The sequence below is a fragment of the Mustela erminea genome, chromosome 7 (assembly GCF_009829155.1).
Source record: "Mustela erminea isolate mMusErm1 chromosome 7, mMusErm1.Pri, whole genome shotgun sequence".
Lineage (NCBI taxonomy): Eukaryota > Metazoa > Chordata > Mammalia > Carnivora > Mustelidae > Mustela > Mustela erminea.
The window spans coordinates 60,514,770-60,537,706 of NC_045620.1; the positions used below are offsets into that span (position 1 = coordinate 60,514,770).

At 40.7% G+C, this 22,937-nt stretch overlaps 1 protein-coding gene across 1 annotated transcript; it reads right to left on the reverse strand.

The window, feature by feature from the left end:
• Positions 1–2,246: 2,246 nt before the first annotated feature.
• On the reverse strand, positions 2,247–11,181 carry PDCL3 (phosducin like 3). The gene is made up of 6 exons (XM_032351795.1): positions 11,058–11,181; positions 8,597–8,726; positions 6,436–6,526; positions 6,027–6,170; positions 5,001–5,209; positions 2,247–2,623 (listed from the first exon to the last, which is right to left on the reverse strand). Exons 1-6 carry the CDS (start codon positions 11,061–11,063, stop codon positions 2,481–2,483), a joined length of 723 nt encoding a protein of 240 aa, XP_032207686.1. The 5' UTR covers positions 11,064–11,181; the 3' UTR covers positions 2,247–2,480.
• Positions 11,182–22,937: the final 11,756 nt, after the last annotated feature.

Genomic DNA, 22,937 nt, shown 5'->3' on the forward strand with positions numbered 1-22,937 from the left:
GATTCCTCATAGCATGCAAGTGACAAGGTCCTATGGAGGTCACTGAGTTGTGGTGGGAGGGGGTCGGCGTGCAGAAAGCAGAAAGCCTGGACCATCTGCTGTATGCATATAAACAGTATCAAAAATGCATGTTGAAAGCCCCATGTCAAAAAACGTTATATTTATGAGTAACAACCGGTTTCCATAAGCAGGACAAAATCATTTCATAGGAAACAGGTTTCTAAAGTAGGCAACACAGTCACAACGCATTTGGCCTGTCACACTTGAAAAGCATTTTGTCAAAATCTGGCCTCGTTACATAAGAAAACTGAATCTAAAGTTGGAGGTAATCGAATGACAAAAAAAAATTTAGGCACCAGTGACAGAGGACACCCTTCTTAACCTTTCTTTCGTAACTTTCCTAAAGTGCCTGTTCTATGCAGTACAATTTTTCTGAAGTCTTGTGAGCCTCCCACCCTGGAAGCTGTGTGGCAGATCCCTGCTAAAGCAATGCTCTGTAACCTTGGGGACTGAGGGTATAAATTTAGGCTTGCAATGAGATAGGCGTATACAGCTCACCTACATCCTTTCCTTTCCTAGAAATAAGGAAAATAAGGGAAAATCAATTATATTAATTATACAGTCTTAACTCCACTTCACTTCTCCCAATTATCACCCCAACCTTCCAGAAACCATTTCTGACCAATCACTTAAGAAAGGGCTACCTAGCATTTACTTAACCCCCTTTCCCATAATCCTTTCCTCTGAACACTGGAAGACAGACTCTAGGTCTCCTCCTTGTTTGCTCTCCCTGAGCACTGCATATTTCTGCTGTGGAATTAGATGAACTCAGTGCTTAAGCATCAAACTGTTATCACCTCTGTCACATCACAAATGCTCCACACGAAATAGAAAGTAAGTATTATGGCAGGGTCTCCCAAAATTAACTAACTTACAGAAATCTGCAGGTCAAGTTTTACATCAGAATACTGATTTTAAGAGAGAGAGATTCCTATTTAAATCAAGTTCAGTCAGCAGGACCAAATGGCTGCCTAGGACCTCGGTGCCCTGTGGCCAGCCAGGGCTCACCAGCCACATCCAGAGGCACCCGAGTGAGCGCTGAGCTCACACTCAGCCCAGCAGGAAGGCAAGATGATGAGGCAGTTTTCATACTTATACAGATAAAACTGGCATAATGAATAGTGAGAACTATATCCTGAATGGGCTCCTGTTTTCCATCATGGTGGACATAGCCCCCCAGTCTGCTCAAGCACTGTTGTCTCAAGAGATGCTGTACACTGCAGTTCTCAGGCAAAGGCAGTACTCAAGGTTTCCACCTTCATTCTTCCCACAGCATTTCATTTTAATGTCAGCTAACAACAGAAAATCAAAGAAGGCAGCTCTCCCACAAAATCCACAGAACTAGCATGCAAGTGACAGAACTGACCATATGTGTATCAACCTGCAATTAAAAGTTCACAAAAAAATCCTTCAAAGAAAAATGTTACACAGAGTACATTTTTAAAAGCAGCGCTGGCTCTCATGTGTGTAGAAAAACAAGTATTTACTAACACAGACACTTCTCACAGGTAAAGTGGGTCATAGCTGTTTGTTACTCTTTGAATTACAGCAAAAATAAATTTTGTAATATAACCTGAAGGAACTCCAAGCCCTCTCTAATTCATATTTTTAAGATTCAAACCCACATTAAATACTATACCATTCAACATAAACATTAGGGGATATTTCCCCAATTTCCTGTTAATGTCAATTTGAGAAGTGTTAAGTGCTAAGAGGATTCTAGTTCCAAAATACCTTGATGCTTCTACTAATTAAGATACAGCTTATGTGTTATTATCTGCTTATAAAAAAGAATTTAAGGTGGCTTTTTACCATATCTCAACAGTCTGAGACAAAAACTATTCTGACTAGGAAAAAACACTTAACCAAAAATGGCAATAAACTGGAATCTTTCAGTTACTGCTTCGAAAAGACAAGATTTTATAAAAATCACTGCCTATTTCTCCTAATTAGGACCAATACTAAGATTTTTCCCATCAATCATTCCTTTAATCATTCTGTTGCCATCCTTACAAAATAAAAATAAATGATAATGTAACTACAAGGTTTAGTTTACAATTTTTCCACTGTAAACTTAGTCACATTATTTAAAAAACACCACATTCCCTCTTATGTAGTTGTATGTGGACAAATGGTGAACAGACAGTTTTATTGCTTAAAATATAAGTGAGGAAAACAGAGACATCTGCCATACCAATAGCTGGTTTTTATTTTTTTTAAGGAAAGGTTATTAATTTAAAAAGTGAGTTCTAAGAAACATAATAGGACTCCCAGCAATGATGATTTCTGAGATCTATGAGATGTGAAACATAATTATAAAAAGACTAAAAGCCAAAAAGCATTTTTACTTTTTCTTTTTTAAAAAAATCCAGAGGATTTGTCACATGAAGGAAGTCTGGCACATTACCAAGGCCAGAGTCTTAGTCATCCTCAGAATCACTATCCCTTCTTGTGGGGATGGAGCACCGCACCGAGGATAGCAAAGCGTCTTCAATTGGTTTCTTAGGGTTTTCCTCCAAGTCTGTCTTGATTGCTCCAGACTCTGACAGTTTCCACTCCAACTCTATGTGATAAAGAAAAACCAAATTACCTAAGGCAGTCAGCATGGGACCCTAACCCTCAAGCCCATTAAGCCAATTTTTTTAAAACAGAAACTATGCAGTAACATTTGATGATAATTTTAGTGCTATAATTATAAGGTATCTAGAAGGAAAGCAAAAAATCAGACCTTTAAGAAGGAAAATAAAATACACTTTTTCAGAAGAGGAGATCAAATGAGATACTATATATATATTTGAATTATGGCAACTAAAATAAAAAACAAAGACTAAACCTATCTTATGACTACAGTTTCTTGACTTGCAAACAACTTCCCAGGGAAGATCAGGATGAAACATTTAAAGGAAATACTTTTCACACCCCTGCTGGCAATCCAACCATTAAATCTAATTTTAGTTAACATAAGGAAATTCTTGGGCCTCATGTCCAGCATGAGTCAAAGGATAAATGTATTATGACATCCTAGAACTTATGCATTTGCACCAAGTAATAAAGACAGTACCAAGAAAATAAAGAACCAGTGACTAAAGCCTTGGTTCCTGTATGTCACTCTCTCATAATCAATGAACTCCACATGGGTGTGAGACCATGTGAAGAGAAATCAAGGGATGTCTTTTCGACTGCAGAAAAGACTCCAGGCAGAACTAAGGACTACATGAGACATTCTACAGTGAATAGTTTAAGTGAATAGTTTAAGTGATACTCTGCTAATCAGGCACCTCCAATAAGATGTGACAACCAATTTTATTTAAGCCATATTAATTTAAAGTTCTTCATGGAGACCAATGACACCAGTATTTAAAGTTCTCAGTACTCGGTTGAATGTTATGAAAATTCAACAAATTTCTTAAAAAGAAAAAGAAAAGAAAGAAAGAGAAAAACCTTAATTCTGATTCTTGACTCAAGAATATATTTAGATCCACCATTCACATGTATCGGTTTACGTATTAATGTTATTGTCCACTTACACGCAGTAATCATTATTTTTATAAGTTCACTAATCCTCAGATAAGACTTTCTAGAGATAAAGACAGGACCTCCTATCCTACAACCATCTTTCCCCTCATGGTACATTCAAAAGAGCAGAGTAAGATGTAAACATATACTTCATTTGAAATGCAGTATCCAGGCGCCTGGGTGGCTCAGTGGGTTTAAAGCCTCTGCCTTCGGCTCAGGTCATGATCTCAGGGTCTGGGATCGAGCCCCACGTCTGGCTCTCTGCTTGCAGGGATCCTGCTCCACCCCAACACCCCCACCCCGCCTGCCTCTCTGCCTACTTGTGATCTCTCTCTCTCTGTTAAATAAATAAATAAAATCTTAAAAAAAAAAATAGCAGTATTCCTTTGAACACTGGAATAATGTATAACTGTTATAATGTGTGTTTCTCTATGTGCACAGATGTGAATACTTATCCCAGGTGAGTATCTTATGTAGTTATATAAAACAGTATTTTAAAGTCGTATTTTAATACATGTTTTTAAAGAATAGCTGGACATATTATTTCAATAATGAGTGACTTAGAAGGATGCCATGGGCCTCAGGTTCTCTCTTTCATGTTATATGTGTGTACATATTTTGACACTCCATGTAACAGGTAAAAAGGAATAAAACAACACATCCTTCAGGAATAAAAGAATACATCCTTCAGGTGTTAAAAGCAGAACTCAAACTTTTAATTTAATTTAAAAGCTACTAAGATATTCAACTGAGAAAATATTCCCATAGGGGTGCGTGTGTGTATATATATATATATATATATATATATATATATATACACACACAAACACATATATATAATACACATATATATATATGTATATATATATAAATAACCATCAAAGTATGTTTGTGTGAATTTTTTTCCTTTTTTTAAAAGATTTTATTTATGGGGAGGGGCAGATTGAGAGGAAGAAACAGACTCCCCCATTGAACTGGGAACCCGATGTGGGGCTCAATCCCAGGACCCCAGGATCATGACCTGAGCCAAAGGCAGACGCCTAACCAACTGAGCCACCAAGAAGCCCTATTCATGTGAATCAAGCAAAAAACGAATGTTGAGATCTTGAACTATAACTCAAAACGTATCCAACTACAGGGACAAAGAAAATATATTAGACATTAGTATTAAATATACATACTTTAAAATCCAGTGTGCCTTCTTTTAACAGAATTATTAGAGCCCAGTTATAACTGCCCCCAATGATTCCTTTAATGAGAGATCAAATGTGCTTCTTGGCTTTTAGCAGACAGTAGCATGGGGCAAAGGTGATTTTCACAAATCATCACAACACACGTCTCTTCAACAGAATCATCCCCTCATCATCTCTAACACACACTTGTCATTGCTCACGTGCCCTGGACCACCTCAAAGAGGCCCTTACCATCTATTGTCAGGTTCATGCCACCAAACACCAGAGGTCCAATAAATTGAGCCTTGATATCACCTTCAAGGTACACAAATATTGTAGGCAGATTCCTATCAGGATAATTGGGTATGCAGGTTGTTGAAATGGCTTTAATAAATTTGACATCAGGAAACTTCCTGGCAAGTGCACTGAAGTGCTGATTTATGAGGGCACAGAGGGGAATGCTGTAAAACAGAAATGGGAAACAATGGTGAGAGAGGAACTCTGTAAAACAGAAACAGAAGCAACTATGATTCTGCATTGATACAGGGCAATGCTCAACTACCCTTCTACCTCAGTAAACCCTCATAATAGCTTCACAAGTGATTCTGCTATTCCATTCAGGATGAATAAACATTTTTTTTAAAAAACTTTGTAATATATTCAGGAAATTGAAGAACTCAAAATCCAAAATCCAATCTAACTTGACTCAGTAAGTCAGAAAAACAGCTTCAATGTAAAAGAGAATTGTTTTGCCCATCTATATGAGAGAATATTCAAGATTCAAAAGGTGTGAAAAAGGTCAGAAAGCACTTCCTGCTCTAAAAAGACTTCTACAAAAAATAAAAATAAAAAATTTAAAAAACTTCTACACAAGTACAGTAGGAGAATACGGCTGGAGCTGAGAAGCAGTGGAGGGCCACTGCATCACTTGCCTGGAACAATTATTACAAAGGTCACCCCTGACATCTATGAAAATGATTCACTACATGGAATTTTGAAATGCCAGTTTCTCTAGAAGGATAAATAAGGAATTCTTTTTCAGTAAAAGCAATCTCCATTGCTACAATATAACAAAGGCATTCTTTTTAGTCACAACTATTAATTTTAAGCCTGAAGACAAAAAATTAGGCATTAGGTTTGGCAAATCAGTAACAAAGCACATCACTAGTAAAAAACAAAACAACACAAAACAACAAACCTCCAATGCGGATTAGGCCCAAGACGTCCAAGACATAAACTCAAATTAACATTTAAGGACAGTGCATAAGATCAGCTTACCCTTGTTTGTAAAGGTGCAAGATTACCCACAAGCCGTCACCAGCCTTGGTAACTTCTTGAACATAATCTTTTCCTGAGATCTCCAAAACTTCTCCAAATTTATTCTTCAGTTGAGTTGCTTTCCATTCAGCCAGTCTTTGCTGCCTGCACAGCACAAAGAGGGGAGAAACCGCTTTACATGTACACCCTATACATAAACACACACCTTTCAGACAGCAACCTTTATAAAATATCCAGGTTTACTTACTTGGCATGTGGCAAAAGTCTAAGATGAGTTCACCGAGATCTGCAATATTACTACTTAAATATAGCGCTTTCTGATAGTTATCTAGGTCAGAAAATTAACTTTTCAAAAGACACATTTTAGTGCCACACTAAAAACCAAAGAGTCCCTCTGCAGGGCACTAACCTGTACATTTCAATAGCACGTTCATCTTCCTCATTAAATTCATCTTCATTATCCTCCAGCTCTTCCAAAGTCATATCTTCATATGTTTTCACTGAATGTGGTTAAGTTAGCAAAAAACAAAAAATGTAAAAGATGAACAAACTTGCATTTGTTCTCCCTCCTTATTTTTCTCCTAAAGATGTGCATGCAACACCAAGCCAAAATAAAACTCATTCACCAAAACCAAAAATAAAAATACTGAAGATCTTACACTAGTAAGAAAGAACTTGAGGGTATTTTAAAAAGATAAAACCATGTTGTCCAAATGCAGCAAGACTGACCCTCCCAGTGCCATACCTATTAAGGATATGAACGAGAAGTTTCCCAAGTTTATAAAACAAGAGAGTTGTATTTGCCCTAACTCACCTGGTTTGCTCTTCAAGCACACTACCATGGACTGCTGCAGTAACAGTTCTATCTCTAAGGACAGGGGTGTCCCCAACAGACCCCTCCTAGAGTTACAAGGATTATTGTCTTGGGTGTTCTCTTATGAGAGGTAGACAGCTCTTTTAACCAACAGCTATAAAATCTCGACTTGGTTTTTATTGCCATAAGTATTCTTGTTTCTTGACGTCAAATCAGATTTTTGCCTCCCAACCCCAATTCTATCACTATACAAACTGCTCTTTGCAAGGTCAACAATGACCTCCACTTCCTAACTGATGAGCAGCACTGATCCAACCTAGCATTGCCTCCTCTTTGAAAGATGGTCCTCCTCTGGCTTCCGGGATAGGATGCCTTTTCTCTTCCTACCTCTATGGCTGCTCCTCCTTTGAACCTTTGCTGATTTGACTCCTTTTTTATCCTGTTGCCGCCTTTTTAAAAATCTATGCCCACTCCCTTGGTGATAGCATCTCATGCGATCTTTATGCCTCCAGCCCATATTTCTCTTATTTAGAGAAAAACATAGCCAACTGCCTACTTGCCATCTCTACTTGACTAATAAAAATTTCAGTGTTTCTATGTCCCAAACAGAGTGCCTGAGCCTAGCTCCAAACTGCTGTTCACCAAGCCTTCATCATCTCGGCTGGTGGTAATGCATTCCCTTCAGGCTGCTCAAGCCCAAAGCCTGACAGGCATCCTTCACTTACTTTTTCTCACACCCCTCACAGGATCCACCAGCAAATCCTGTGGTCCTACCTTCATATTATTTCCAGATCTGACCACTACTCACCCTTTCCACCAACCCCATGCAGGCTGGCTAAGCCAGTGGTAGCTCTTGCCTAAATTACTGCAGCAGTTTCCAGACTAATCTCCCTACTTCCTGACTTGCTCCCCATCTTCCATACTTGGAAAGGGAGGGTGCTGTCAACATGTCAATCCTCTGTTCAAACCTCCAGTGACTTCCACCCAACTAGACATAAAAGCCAAAGTCTGTTAAAGAAACAAGGTCCTCAGTGGTTTGACCCTTAGTTGCCTCTCTGAACTTACTGTTCCTTCCTAGTCATACTGGCTTCTTGGCTGGTTCTCCAACATGCTCTTCACTCACTTAAGTAGCTCAGTTCAACTCCCTCACATCTACTCAAATGTCAATCCTAGTGAGGCTCTGTCTGACTCTCAAACTATACTCACCCTTCCTCCACCCTTTCCAGGCCATTTCCCTGCCTTATTTTCCCATATTTACTTATGTATTATTTATTGCTTGTCTCTCTCACTAGACTATAAGTCCCATAAGGACAGGGATTTTTGTCTGGCCTATACATAGCTAAAGCCCCAAAGCTTAGCATAACACCTGACAGACAGTCACCTTTCAATCAACATTGACTGCATAAATGCTTTCTAGTGAACCCATCTCTAAATTAGCTCCAACATGTAGGAAGACAAAAGTACTTGTCCCTGTGATCAACGGGGCATGAAGTCAAGACTCAGAAATATTTTCTTCAGGATTATCATGTGCTCATCTAACACAGACAAGAAATTGTGGAAATTACAGTCCAGGAAGTTGAAGGTTAGAGACCGCCTGTGACTCCCTTGAGGTCCGAGAAATAGTGTCCATCCCAGCACTCCAGTCCCTGTTCCCAATTCCTGCTCAGAGCATCCTACTACCAAAGCAGTTAGAGGCTTAGAAAGTTGTTTCTTAACCCAAAGAGAAACAAACCTTAAAGAATATAAGCAATCTTACCAATTGACTGCTGAAGGACTCGCTGTTCTTCTTCTTCTGCCTCCTTTTCCAAATCTTTCAAACTTTCCTTTGAGGGCAAGATGCCCTTTTTGCGTAAGATATCATTCCACTCAGTATCTGCATTGGGGTCCTAGTGGAAGTAGACCAAGAATATTCTGAGTGCCAAGTCCACTATGAAGGGTGCCATGTTGGGGAAAGGGTTGAATGGGAAAGTTGGTAGGCAGAGGAATGCAAACCAAATTATTCTGTGGCCTATTTCTGAGAAAGCGTCAGAAGATCCACAGCCCCTATTCTTTTCCTGTTCTCCACTCCACATCACCCTCCCCACATTGGACACATACCCAAGAACATAGTCTTGGGTAAAAATCGGGATATAATGTGCAAATCGGCATCAATGCTCACAGCAAAGCTCTAACCTGGCTTCTATTCGATGTTTATGAATGACTCAGATTGATTCATTCAATAGATGCTAAGTACTTATGGCAAGTGCAATGTTCAACAGGCTGCTGACCTAGAGAGTTACAAGGGGTCTTCATTCCAAGGATAGGCAGGGATATTCTCTCAGAAGTGGACATTTTATCACCACTGGAAGCCAAGAAGGAACCAGATGTGAGGAATGAGAACTTAAGAAATTACTTTCAAGGCAAAGTGACCAGCATGTACAAAGGGTCCAAGAGCAGAGACAGGAGTATCTCAAAGTTCTAAGTGACTGCAGTACAATCAGGAGAGCCTGAAGCTAGCCTGACAAATTCTCTAATGGCCCAAACCTGAGAAGGAGAACTGAGACCCCGTGGGACAGCTCTCAATGTCTAACACGTACTGAATACTAGACGCTGGGCACTCTTTGAAGCCCTATACCTGTACCTACTTAGTTAAACCTCACAACCAAGGAGAGACTTGACATTTATGAAGACAGTGCCATCCTAGAACAAGTCAAATTTACCAGGATCAAATGTCAGAAGGATAAATGTCAAAGTGGGCTCTCGCTCCCAAAGCCAGCTAGCCAAACTGATTTTGCATGGCTTGGCAGGAACCCTGCTAATGGACCTGGTTTGGAATAAGAAATCAAGGAGCCCTGTGGAAAGGGCACTAGGACAGCCAGGCTCCAGCCCAAACTCCATGTCACTGTCTTGCTGAGATATATCAAAAGAAAACGAACAGAATCCTTTCAACAGGGTGCTCAGGGAAGACCTCTGCAGAGATGACATTTCAAAGCAGGGTCCTGAAGTATAGAGAATACAAAGGAGGCCAGGGAAGCCCTGGGGCTTCCTCTTCACCATTTAAGAGTGCCTAGCTTAAAAAAAAAAAAAAAAAAAAAGAGTGCCTAGCTTCTGGCAGACAGACTGTATTTGTAGATGCTTATCCTCTCCAGCTGTCAATGCCTAATACTCCAAGCAAAGGTCCACTAACTCCATTTCTCATCGGCCACTTAGCCAGAGACGATTTAATCAGAATTCTGGACTACAGTGAGGTCTGGAAAGCAGCAGAATGACTTTGACAGAGGGTCCTCTGACAATGACAGAATTTAGCTGTCACAAATTTTTGTTAATTACCATGATGTCTTCATTTTCTTTCACTTTTAGTCCAATTCCATTAGAAAATCCCTGATACCAAAAAAGGGGACAGGGGCGCCTGGGTGGCTCAGTGGGTTAAAGTCTCTGCCTTCGGCTCAGGTCATGATCCCAGGGCCCTGAGATGGAGCCCCGCCTCGGGCTCTCTGCTTAGCAGGGAGCCAGCTTCCTCCTCCTCTCTCTCTCTCTCTCTGCCTGCCTCTCTGCCTACTTGTGATCTCTGTCTGTCAAATAAATAAAATCTTTTTAAAAAGGGAGGGGGACAAAATTAGGGGATTTCGTTTTACCTATTTTAAGACAGAAAGTAACTAAGGAGAGGGACCCTAGGAATGAGCTTTGGGAGCCACAGAATCGGAGACGGAGTACACCTCTACCTGAACATCAATGTTGGGGGTTAAAGCATTCAACTAACCCTCACCCAGCTCTAAGTGTAGTCAGGAACACAGGTTCCGCCACTGTTCCACGTTCTGGCACGTCCAGGCGGGACCCTTCCCTTCTTCAAGCCTCAGCTTCCATAGCCACAACGTGCCCATAACACACCTGCCTAGGAGCTAAGATAATTAAGAACAGGAAGTAAATCTATCAGGTGGGATGCTGCGAGTCCTTCACAGACTTCACGGGATCCGACCTTAAGAACAGGCGGCCGCCAAGACAGATTTGCGGGTGAGCACACAGCGGTGGGGAGACCCAGCCTGCAGGTCCTGGCCGGACCACGCCCCGCCCTCTCGCACGGCGCCTGCGCTGGGCCTAGACTCGCGCGGTATTTCGCGTGCCGGTGGCGCCCGGCGCTTAGCACAGTCCCAGCCCAGACGGTCCGTCGCTGCCACAGACCCAGCGGGGCAAACGAGCTGCGGTGGACTCCAGAGCTCGGGACTCCCCAGGTTCTTTACCTGCATCTTGTCTAAAATCGCTCAACCCAGGCCTCAGCAGCGGCCCCGCCCCTCAGCTCTCTTCCGCGCACGCGCGAAGCCGTCACCCCGCCTCTTCTCCCAGCCCGGCCTTCGCCCCGCCCTCTTTAAGAAGTGAGCAGGGCGGAGCCAGGGAGTAAGTGAGGCCGCTGAACCTGTGCCCACTCCTCAAGAAAACCCGTCAGAAGCTGTGCGCATGCGCATTGGGTGCCTCCTGGGTTGGCGTCGCTGGCTTCACGTGACCCGGAGCCAATTCTCTGTACTACCTTATTAGGGCAAGTCTCGGTGATTGAAAAGGTGGAACTGGATGGAGGACGCTCTCGGCACCGTGAGCCATGTCCTGCCTCAGACGCATTCCTAGTAAAACAGGGCCTGGCTCAAGAAGTCTCAAATAGAAATGTGTTTCAGTGATCCAGTGTTAGAATTTAAAAAGATGCAGGGTCATCATTTACTCGCTATCATTTCAGCGTCTGGTAAGGCAATTAATTCATAAGACATATTCATCAAGAGCCTAATATGTGCCAGACACTATTCTAGATTCTGCGGATACAGCAGCGATCACAATAGAAAAAACAGAAAGTGAAAGTCATTCCATCTGGTTAAGCCTCAGGCAGTCCAAATTTGCAGAAGTGCTTAGTCCTATCCAGGCACACAGGAGGCTTGAGTAAAAATCAGCAGAATCTGAATTGTAAAATACAGGGGCTGGGCTCCAGGCTTCTGCCTACACAGCACTCCAGTTTGAATTAAGAAAGCGATACCCCTCCAGGGACACCTGGGCTAACTTGCTGCCTCTCAGCAGTGAAGCAGACACAGATAATAGCACATCCAAACGCCTGTGGCGTAGGCTTACGGCTCTCAACTTTGGTCAAGCATTACAACCACCTGGGAACCTTCAAACACTGCAGTTATGCTGAAGCTCCAACCCCAGTCAAATTAAACTCCTGGAGATGAAACCTGGAATTGGTATTTTCGTAAAGATTCCCAGGTGTCGCTAAAATACAAAACCATGGATAGTGAATAAAATGATTCCTTGAGGGCAAGGAGCTTTGATTTTTATAATTTATAAGGATTCTTAATATTTACCTAATTACCACAGAATTATGATCTCCAGAAGCATCTGTTTATTCATTTATCTGCAGCAAACTGTGAATGAATTGTCCCTGGTCTTCTACCAAAATCAGGACCCAGACTAGTTCCTGGTGGGTTTGGTTCTATGCGAAGCTTGGCGTCCCCTCCAGAGCTATGGAGTGGGTGCTGCTACATTCTTTCTTCATTCCCAGCCCTAGTTATTTCCTGATCCCTCTCTCCAGAGACTGACAAGCCAAAGTCTCAAACTCTACCACCTCCTCTGCAGAAATGTGCCTTTCCCACTTTTGTCAAAGACTCTTCCATTACTCTAAATCACAGTCTCTCCCTGCTCCCTAAAGACCTCTCTGTCCATCATTCCATCCATCACTCTTGGATCTGGAGAAAATAATTAGGGCTCAAGAGAAAAAAAAAAAAAATAGAGCCATAAGAATTGGAAAAGAAAAGAATTGGAAAATAATTTTGTTTTAGGTCATATGACATGATAGCATACTTGGAAAACCTGATAGAATCAAGTCTTAAATTCATACTACAGTATGAGAGTTCTATATAGGATCAGGATATAAAATTAACCTACAAAAAATAGCGTTTGTATTTACAATAACAAACTAGAAGATAGAGACACTAATTACAATAACAACAGAAAAGAAAAGAGCACTTAGGAATAAACTCAAAGAGTATACAAAAACCTACATGGAAAAAAAAACCTGCATGGAGAATATTATAAGACATTTCTGAAAATACGAAAGTAGACTTGAACAAATACAAGAAATCCCTCCTCTTCAGATTGGATGACTCAATATCACAGAGATGTCAATTTTCTCCAAGTTCATGTGTAAAATTTAACACAATCTTAATCTTAAAACCCCAATATTTTCTGAGGCTGGACAGGTTGATTCTCAAGTTTTTATGATGAAATAAACAAGAATGGTAGACTAAGGGAACAGCCAGCCTCTACCAGATATTAAAACAATGTGCTATTGGTACGTGAACTGACAAATAGATCAATGGAGCAACATGTTCGGAATCAATCTACAAATAAAGCAAGTATGTACAAATATTAGTGTATGCTGACATCTTAGTCTGCTGGGGGAAGGGATAGAGTTTTTAATACATGGTTTTGAGGGAATTGGACAGCCATTTGAAAACAGATAAAATTGGATATGTATTTCATTGTGTATATCATTTTAAAAATTGAAAACTAAAAGTGCTAGAGAAAATAATGAGACAATTTCTTTATAGCCTGAAAGTGGAAAAAAACCTTTGATGACAATTAGTAAAAATCCAGAAAATCAAGTGAAAATATGACAGATTTGCAACTCTAAAAAACTGTAAGAAATAATGAACACCAACACACCACCTTTGGTGTAAAATAAAAGATTAAATAAGAATACATATGGGAGGGACGACTGGGTGGCTCAGTGGGTTAAAGCCTCTGCCTTCAGCTCAGGTCATGATCCCAGGGTCCTGAGATTGAGTCCCACACATACGAAAGCCTGCTTCTACTTCTCCCACTCCCCTGCTTGTGTTCCCTCTGTCACTGAGTCTCTCTTTGTCAAATAAATAAATAAAATCTTAAAACACACACACACACACACACACACACACACACACACACATTTGGGGGCACCTGGGTGGCTTAGTCAATTAAGCATCTGACTCTTGATTTTCACTCAGGTTGTGATCTCAGGGTTGTGAGATGGAGCCCCACATTGGGCTGCATGCTGAGCGTGGAGTCTGCTTAAGATTCTCTCTCCTTCTCCTCCTGCCCCCTTGCTCATGCTCTCTCTCTTTTAAAAAAAAAAAATGCGTATATATTCGTGTTTGCTTAATTTTGCAAAAAAGAATCACAGAAAGAGAAAATCAGAAATTAATGAAATGGCTAACTGTGGCAGCGAGGCGGGGTCAGGGTAGAGATGAGGTGGTAGCAACAGAAAATTAGGACTGAGAATGCTCAAATAAACTTTTATTTAGGGCCAAGCAAGTTTTATGGAGCCTGAAACACTTTCAATCTTTGAGGATCTCTTTAAGACTCTATCACTTATATGAGGAATCTAAAAAAACAAAAATAAGAGTTCATAGAAAAAGATAAACAATCTTTTCTATAAGGAGAAAAGTTTTTTCCTTTATTCTTTTTTTTTCTTGTATCTATATGAGAAGATGGATGTTAGCTGAATCTATTATGGTAATCACTTCACAACATATGTAAATCAAACCATCATGTTTTATCTCTTTAATTTATGCAGTAATGTATGTCAATTATTTTTCAATAAAACTAGAAAAACTATAGGAGAAAAAAAAGAGTGTAAAGGGGTCCTGAGACCCCATTTGAAAGATTTTGAAAATGTTTCATTAGGGATTAAATGAGATTATCTCCTAGAATAATGCCTACACAGAATAGGCATTCAAAAAATGTTTTCTGGGGCACCTGGGTGGCTCAGTGGGTTAAGCCGCTGCCTTCGGCTCAGGTCATGATCTCAGGTTCCTGGGATCGAGTCCCGCATCGGGCTCTCTGCTCAGCAGGGAGCCTGCTTCCCTCTCTCTCTCTCTGCCTGCCTCTCCATCTACTTGTGATTTCTCTCTGTCAAATAAATAAATAAATAAAATCTTAAAAAAAAAAAAAATGTTTTCTGAAAGGACATTGACTGTGATATGGCAAGAACAGTAAGTTTATTATGTTATCTTTCCTGTTCTTTTAATTTGTTAATACAATATAAAAGTAACACAATATAATAAATAAAAATGTACAAAAAAGGAAGAAATAAAGTATAATTTATGTGTTGAGTAGAGATTGGCCTATATAAATATTATGATGATGTTTGACCAAATAAAAATAGAAAATTTAAAAAAATAAGAAATTATGAACATAAAAGTGGACACAAAGGAGACATTTATTTAGAATAGAGAAACAGTAACAAATTACCAATTTTAAAAAGCTGACAAATACCATAAACATCACAAATCTAGAGAAATAACATAATATTTCTATTAATTAACTCTGACCCATCTATCTGATATCATAGATTAACTTCTGGCATGTGTATATTGTTGGGGAAAGAAATCTCCTTCTCTACCCCACTTCCCAGTGTTATTCTCCCTAGTTTAAGAATTAAATTGACATGAGACCGATTAACAGGACAAAAATCAAAGTTGTATTAAGTGCACATGAAGCCTCAATATTGAAATTGGGACCTGAAGAAATGACCAATGTCCCTGCCCTCCTTGGAAATGATTGCCAGTTTTTACACATTTTGGACCAATAGATAGTAAATTTTATAAATTTTATACATTTTATGTATTTTTATACATTTGGACCCACAGATAGTAAATTTGTAAGAAGTTGACAGGACAAAACAGATTTTGGGGAGTTTTCACTAGCAGGAAATTCTAAGCAGAATTGGGGCTGAGATAGAATAAAAAGTAGCAAGGCTGGGACACCTGGATGGCTCAGTCAGTTAAGCATCCAACTCTTATTTTCAGCTCAGGTGATGATCTCAGGGTTATGAGATCCAGCCCTGCATGGAGCCCAGCATTAGGCTCCCTGCTCAGCAGAGTCTGCTTGAGATTCTCTCCCTCTGCCCCTCCCCCCTGCTTGAGCTCTCTCTCTCAAACAAATAAGTAAATAAATAATCTTTTAAAAGTGTAACGGGTTTATTCCCACAGTTTTCTCAGCTTTAAAGTCCCTATCTCTGGTGATAAGGATGTCATCTTACTTCTCAGTGTAAGAAGGTTATTTTTCATATAGGAGATTTATTTCCTGCTCTCGAGGGTATAAAACAGGTCTGAGTGTTCTTGTACTGCCTGTTTCCTAAGTAACTTTTCCTGAAAATAATCAATATGCCAAAGGGCTCATTTGGGTACAGCCTGCCCTTAGCCCCTACAATATTAAGCCCTGCCTCTACCAGAACTAACTAAATACCACATTCAAAGATAGTCTCCATAGGGCTTCCTGGGTGGCTCAGTCTGTGAGCATCTGCTTTTGACTCAGGCCATGATCCCAGGGTCCTGGAATCAAGCCCTGCTTCTCCCCCTCTCTCTGCCTGCCACTTCCCCACTTGTGTGCACTCTCTCTGTGTCAGATAAATAAATTAAATCCTAAAGAAAAAGAAAGACTCCATATATTACATTTATATCACATTTTATGTCACATGATGTTCACTAGCCCTGCAACTTCATGTCACATCACTGGGTAAGAGGCCATTATTCCTGGAAGTCATTTGTCTGCTGGATGGCCAGCAGTAACTATGGGTGGAAATAACTCCAAGTACATAAATGTAGATCAGTAACTATATCCCCCATTCAACTTTCCCTTAGCCAGATTCCAAAAATATGCGTGACTGTTCTAACACCGTCTGACAAAGAGATGTCACCGTGAATACAACTGACACGTATGTACACTGATACTATATGTTGCCTTGGCAACTGAAATACTATAGGCAGAGTGGGGATTTTCTAGAATAGTGAACAACTTGGTAAAATTCCAATCAAAACAAAGTATAGTCTTCCCTCAGTTTAAAAAAGAATTGCTGTCCTAGTAAATTTGGTGTGTTCCTAGAAAAATTCAGCTAAAACTGGACAAAAGTATATGCTTAAATTTAAGTAGGCTTCACAGCTATGTGAAAGTCCTGTGCCTCGTAGAACATCTAGCTTTCCTGAGCCCCATGGATGCCAGCAATATTACTCTCCCTATTCAGTCACTGAAGTGACCAAAAAATTCTTGGTAATTTCTGAGATGTCCCCTAGGGGCTGTCCCTGCCTTCTTTGGAAATGATTGCCAAAACCCAAACTTGTCAAGCTGACATATTCAAAATCAAGTTCATGAATCCTAATGTCAACAAAGAGGACATTTCTTTTTTTTTTTAATATTTTATTTATTCATTTGAGAGAAAGACAGAGAGAGCACAAACAGGGGGAGAGGCAGAAGGAGAGGGAGAGAGGCTCCCACTGAGCCAGGAGCCTGACATGGGGCTCAGTCCCAGGACCTGGAGATGATGGATGAGCCGAAGGCAGACACTCAACCAACTAAGCCATCCAGGTGCCCCAAAGAGGACATTTCTTAAAATGTAAACAAATGCTAAGAAGGACATAGTATTTTCCAAAGCATAAGGGTCCTTATCTCATTGGTATAATTTTCCCCAAAATGAACAGCCTACCCCTTCCATAAGCTGCTTTCTACTATATACAAGGAGATAGTTCTGTGCCATATCAACTCTATAAAACTACTTCCAGGAAACAATGATCATGGCTTTTTCGTAAGAATTCACACATGGAGAAAGCCAGTTAATCTCATCTACCAGTTTTCTCAATTGCAAAATGAAGACAATAGCCTCTTGAAGTTGTTGCAAAGATTCAATGTTTGAGTACATGTAAAGATTGAAAACAGGGCTTTTCCGTGAAAAGGATGTACAAAATGACCTCCAAAGACCAAAGGAGCTAAAAGACTAAAGGAAAAGGCAAGCCCAGTTTGATGAGAAATGGCTTTTTAAGGGGACCAATAAATAGAAGCATCTCTTGGGCAGCTGTCAGACCCGTAGATCTCTATAACATCACCTCTCATAAAACCTGCTTGTCTAGCCTGAGAGGCTGGAGAATAGTCAAGGAAAACTACTGGGAAGAAATGTTTGAGAATCTCCAGAGAACATCAAGGACATTATTTTCCCAGGGTGTACTTGAGGGTGTGATTAAACAAGAAGAAAGAAGGATGGAGGGGATGTTGTACTCCTCCAGTACACCTCAGGTCACAGACCAGTCATCAAGGCAGATTTGTCCAAGATGGCCTCAGTCAGGTTCACGAAAATGTCCGGCACGTGGTAGGTGCTCAGTTGTTAACTGTTTTTAGTATGTATTGCTATAAGACTTACATTACAAATAAAATAGGTTGAGGACTTCTTAAACATGAAGTGGAATATCTCATGAAATGCTCTTGGCTTTATATTGTCTGATAGGATTGAAGGACACATTTAGAGCTGCTCCTAGTAAGATGGCCCCCCTCACCCATACCTCACCCCAAACTCAAGCAGGGTCTAAGTTGGCCCAGAGAGCTCTACTCCCTGACTACCAACTCTTACCTCTCCCTTTTGTTAAATAATAAAAATTCAACCAAGTAAATTTGACAATCTAATTGGCTTTCTTAAACAATTTGTGTGTCAACAGCATCCCATCTGGCAAGTAAGGGGAGCTCTGAGGGGACATACAAAATGGAAGGTCTTTCTAGAAGGATGAAGCTAAAGTTATTAGCAGAAGAATTATTCCAGTCAGTGTCACTTTCCCTTAGGGGGAAGAACAGAGGGTCTTACCAGGCTGATCGCTTTATCTTTCCTTGGGGAATGAAGAGGGTCTGTGTGGGAGACTCACTGGTGCCTATCAAAAGGATTCCTGGCTAGCCTATTAAGACTACATTTTGTGGGGTGCCTGGGTGGCTCAATGGGTTAAAGCCTCTGCCTTCAGCTCAGGTCATGATCCCAGGGTTCTGGGATCGAGCCCCATGTCGGGCTCTCTGCTCCACAGGGAGCCTGCTTCCTCTTCTCTCTGCCTGCTTCTCTGCCTACTTGTGATCTTTGTCTGTCAAATAAATAAATAAAATATATTTTTTTAAAAGACTACATTTTGGGAGAGGTTGAAACTGCAGTTAGATTATGCACTAAACCCCAGTTTGGGGACTGGGCCGAGGTGACGCTATTTTGGGACTGTGGTTTTCTTTTTAACATTCTGAAATCTGCACTGCAACAATTTTGGGTCCATTGACCTGTCATCCTTTTGCTGTTTCTCAGGCCCTTGAAGCTGCCAGCAAGGAAGTGAAGATTCATGTTCTGTGACCCTTCATTTTGATCGGTCTTTTATCAAACTTGCACACCATACCCTGTTACTAGTTACATCCCATCCCTTGCCCACTTGGGTCCCCAATGTAGCTGCAGAAACACACACCACCAATCAGATTTGCTTGGCTTTACATTTATACCCACAGTCCCAGTGGGCCCCAGTACTTTCCTAGTCTATTCATTTTCCCATTTGCTAAAAAGGAATACACAGGCCCAAAATGGCATCACTTAGGTGAAGGCTCCAAGTCAGTAAACCAAGATAGTACCTAACCTAACCGCAGTTTCCACCTCTCACAAATGAAACCTTTAGAAAGTTAACATGGAATTTCCTGGTCAATACTAGCAAATTTACTGATAGATCCCCTTCTGCTCTCCTTTGGAGGACAACCTGGCCTAAACAATGCATTTCTTGCTAAAAAACTTTTTTTCCTTTTTTGTGCCTTCTCTCCGTCTTTAAAAACCTTTCTTTAATTTGGCTCAGAGGCGCTCCCCTCTACTTGCTAGTTGGGAAGCTGCCCAATTTATAAATCATTTAATAAAATCAATTAGATCTTCAAATTTACTTGGTTGAGGGTTTTTTTTTTCCTGTCCAGTCCTAGAGAACTATTTTACACCTTCTCTTTTCTCAAAATCCCATTGTCTTGTTCCTCTCCTGATTCTCAAAAGATGATCTTGAATCTATTACACCTAGATAAGAAATCAGAAAAGAATCTCCTATGATTTCACTCCATACACATTGAACTCATTGACTCTACTCTACTGTCTTTCCTTGCAACTGTCCTGTCTGTGCTACTGAACACGGGAAGCACCCCCACCTCCACCCCTATGTGCAGTGGAGCCCCTGCCATCGTTTGTCCACAGCTGGACTTTGTTCCAATAAGTATTCCCCCTCCCACTCCTATGCCCACAGTGGATTTTATCTTCTCTAGTGGTTCATTACATCAACACATGAACATGCTGAAATATTTCTAATGCTAAAGACCAAAAAAACCCTCCCTTGACCCCACATTCCCCTCCAGCTACAGAGCTTCCCAGCAAAGCTCCTGGAAGACTATGTTCATTGTGTCCATCCCCTCCGTCCCATTCTGTTCAACTCACTTCTGTCATGCTTTTGTTCATCCATTAAATAGACTTTTGTTGAGGTCACCCTTGACGTCCATGTTGGGAAATCCAATAGCTCATTCTCTATGCACTTCCTCCTCAGCTCTCAGTAGACTTGACTTTGTTGCTTACTCTCTCCTTCATGAATCCCATTCCTTGCTTGGATACAAGATACAAGATTTCTGTGTGGGTCACTTCCTCACTTCTTTTAGCTTTCTGCTCAGATTTCAACCTAGAAGAGACTTCTCTGACTCTTTCTACAATTGCAGCCTCCCCCTTCGCCATCACACCTGACTCTTACTTATCTTCATAGATTTTACCTACCACTATGTTTAGCATAATTGATCTAATGATTATCTGTGTCTCATGTCTGTCTTGTTTACTGTGCCCCTGAAGCCTAAAACAATACTTGGCACATCACACCCTGCTGGTAGATGGGGATTCAAAGTGACAGTGGCTTTCGAGCTTGGTTTTAACAATGAAATCCTTTCTTTCCTTCCACATCAAAGCTGTGTATCTGGTTGACGTGGGATTTTTTTTGTGGGGATTAGAGGATGGGGTGAGGGTGAGCAGGCTAAGGGTCTGTATGATTTGAGCTGCCTGCTGGTACCAAAGAAGAGAGCATTCAGGCTTTCTTATCAGCTTGCAAAGTGAGAGGCAGAAGGGGAAGAGGAATGGATGTGGTTTAAATCCCTTAAAAGCCAAACATAAAAAGTGGAGTCAGACATTATTATAGCAGAGAAGAAGTGTTCACAAGCTAATTTGTCCAAATGAAAGATAAGAATCCTTGGGCACCTGGGTGGCTCAGTGGGTTGAGCCTCTGCCTTTGGCTGGGGTCATGATCTCAGGGTCCTGGGATGGAGCCCTGCATCAGGCTCTCTGCTCAGCAGGGAGCCTGCTTCTCCCTCTCTCTCTGCCTGTCCCTCTGCCCACTTTCGAACTCTGTCAAATAAATAAAATCTTAAAAAAATCAAATAAATAAAGATCCTTGGATTTCAGAAGCATGGGGAGTCCTGAGCCAGAAAAATAAAAATAAAGATAAATCCACACACAGGAGATACTGTAGTAAAATTACACAAACACGGAATGTACTAAATATTATGTATTCATCCTCAGACTCTCTGACTATGCCTTTTTATAATCTTACCTTTACCACTGGGGTTAAAAGGCTGAAAACTACATTTCACATTTCCCAAACCCCCTTGCCAGCTAGGTTCCAAGGAGATCTTCTAAAAGGGAGGCCTAGAGAAGCTCTTCTGCTTCAGGTAATGCCTCTGTCAGTGTTGGAGGCACTGTTTCCCACTCAGCAATGGCAGTACTACCTCCAGCAGCATCAGTGAAAAGTGTGGACCAGGGACTTCATCCCAGGCATATTATATTAGCAGATTCTGATCAGTGGGTAATACCCCCTTGCCCTTTGTTTCCCTTTCCCTTCTAATTATTTTATAACCAGTCCCTGCTTTAAATCCTTATTTTATTGAAATACCTAAGACAATGGTATCCAATAGAACTTCCTACAGTGATGGAAATATTTTTTATCTGAGATGTCCTATACAGTAGTAGCCACTGAGTACTTGAAATATGACTCATGTGCCTGAGGAACTGAATTTTTAAATTTTATTTAACTAAAATGTTTAATTTAAATAAACACATCCAACTAGTGGCTACTGGATTGGACAGCACAGTTTCAATTAAACATGCTGTGTTATTATTACAATGAAGAAGTAGAGGAATGGGAAGGTTCACTTTTTAAGTGATAGGTCTTATACAAAAATGTATGAGAGAGAGAAAGGATCTGTAAATAAAAAATGAGAGTCCTGGGCGCCTGGGTGGCTCAGTGGGTTAAGCCGCTGCCTTCGGCTCAGGTCATGATCCCAGGGTCCTGGGATCGAGTCCCGCATCGGGCTCTCTGCTCAGCAGGGAGCCTGCTTCCCTCTCTCTCTCTCTGCCTGCCTCTCTGTCTACTTGTAATCTCTGTCTGTCAAATAAACAAATAAAATCTTTAAAAAAAAAAAAATGAGAGTCCTAACAAACACTTTAAAACCCCCATGGCTGTCTTACATGTCTACATTTCCTGTCACGCACTTAGCTCAGGGTCCAGCACAGCCCAGGGTGCTGCCTATCACAGGCTGGAACCAAAACTCATGTTAGAAAGGCCTATGAAAGGGACAGCAGTTGATACCTGACCCAGACAAAACCTGAATCAGGCTCAGAGGGTTGAGAGGGTTGAGCCTGACTTCAATTTAGGTCATGATCTCAAAGAGTCCTGGGATCAAGCCCCACATCAGGCTCTCTGCTCAGCAGGGAGCCTGTTTCCCCTCTCTCTCTCTCTGCCTGCTTCTATGCCTACTTGCAATCTCTGTCAAATAAATAAACAAAATCTTAGAGAAAAAAAAGAAGAAGGAGAAGGAAGCCCATTGAAGAAGGGAAATATATGGTTGTTAGTGTAAGCATTTATGCCAAGGAACATTATGAGATATTATCTGGTGGGTGAGGGGAGGAATTGAGGAAAAGGCAATTAACTATTAAACTATTTTGAATGATATATGTATTTATTGTGTAAGATGAACATGAAGATAACCTAGCTGTTTCCCCCTGTGTCAGTCATCTCAGAAAAGGCTTTTAAATCAATAGAAATTCATACTTACTGTGAAAATTTACAACAAGCTATGTTCACTGCTTTGTTCACTGCTTTCCATTTTACCAGAAAAATTACTTAACTGTCTCTTATTCATTTGTTGTAGCATTTGTGCAGATTCAATAAGGAAATGTCTTTAGTTGCTTTTGTGTAGGAAGAAAACTACTTGAACTAACCACATCAAAATTTGAAACTTTTCTCAATATTCTTAAAGCAGAT

Bases quoted from the DNA above. Each gene is read 5' to 3' on its own strand.
- PDCL3 (XM_032351795.1), bottom strand. The intron at 6,171-6,435 runs GTTAGTGCCCTG...TGTGCTGTGCAG, and splicing joins CGTGCTATTGAAATGTACAG to GCAGCAAAGACTGGCTGAAT. The intron at 2,624-5,000 runs GTAAGGGCCTCT...TTTATCACATAG, and splicing joins CATGAACCTGACAATAGATG to AGTTGGAGTGGAAACTGTCA.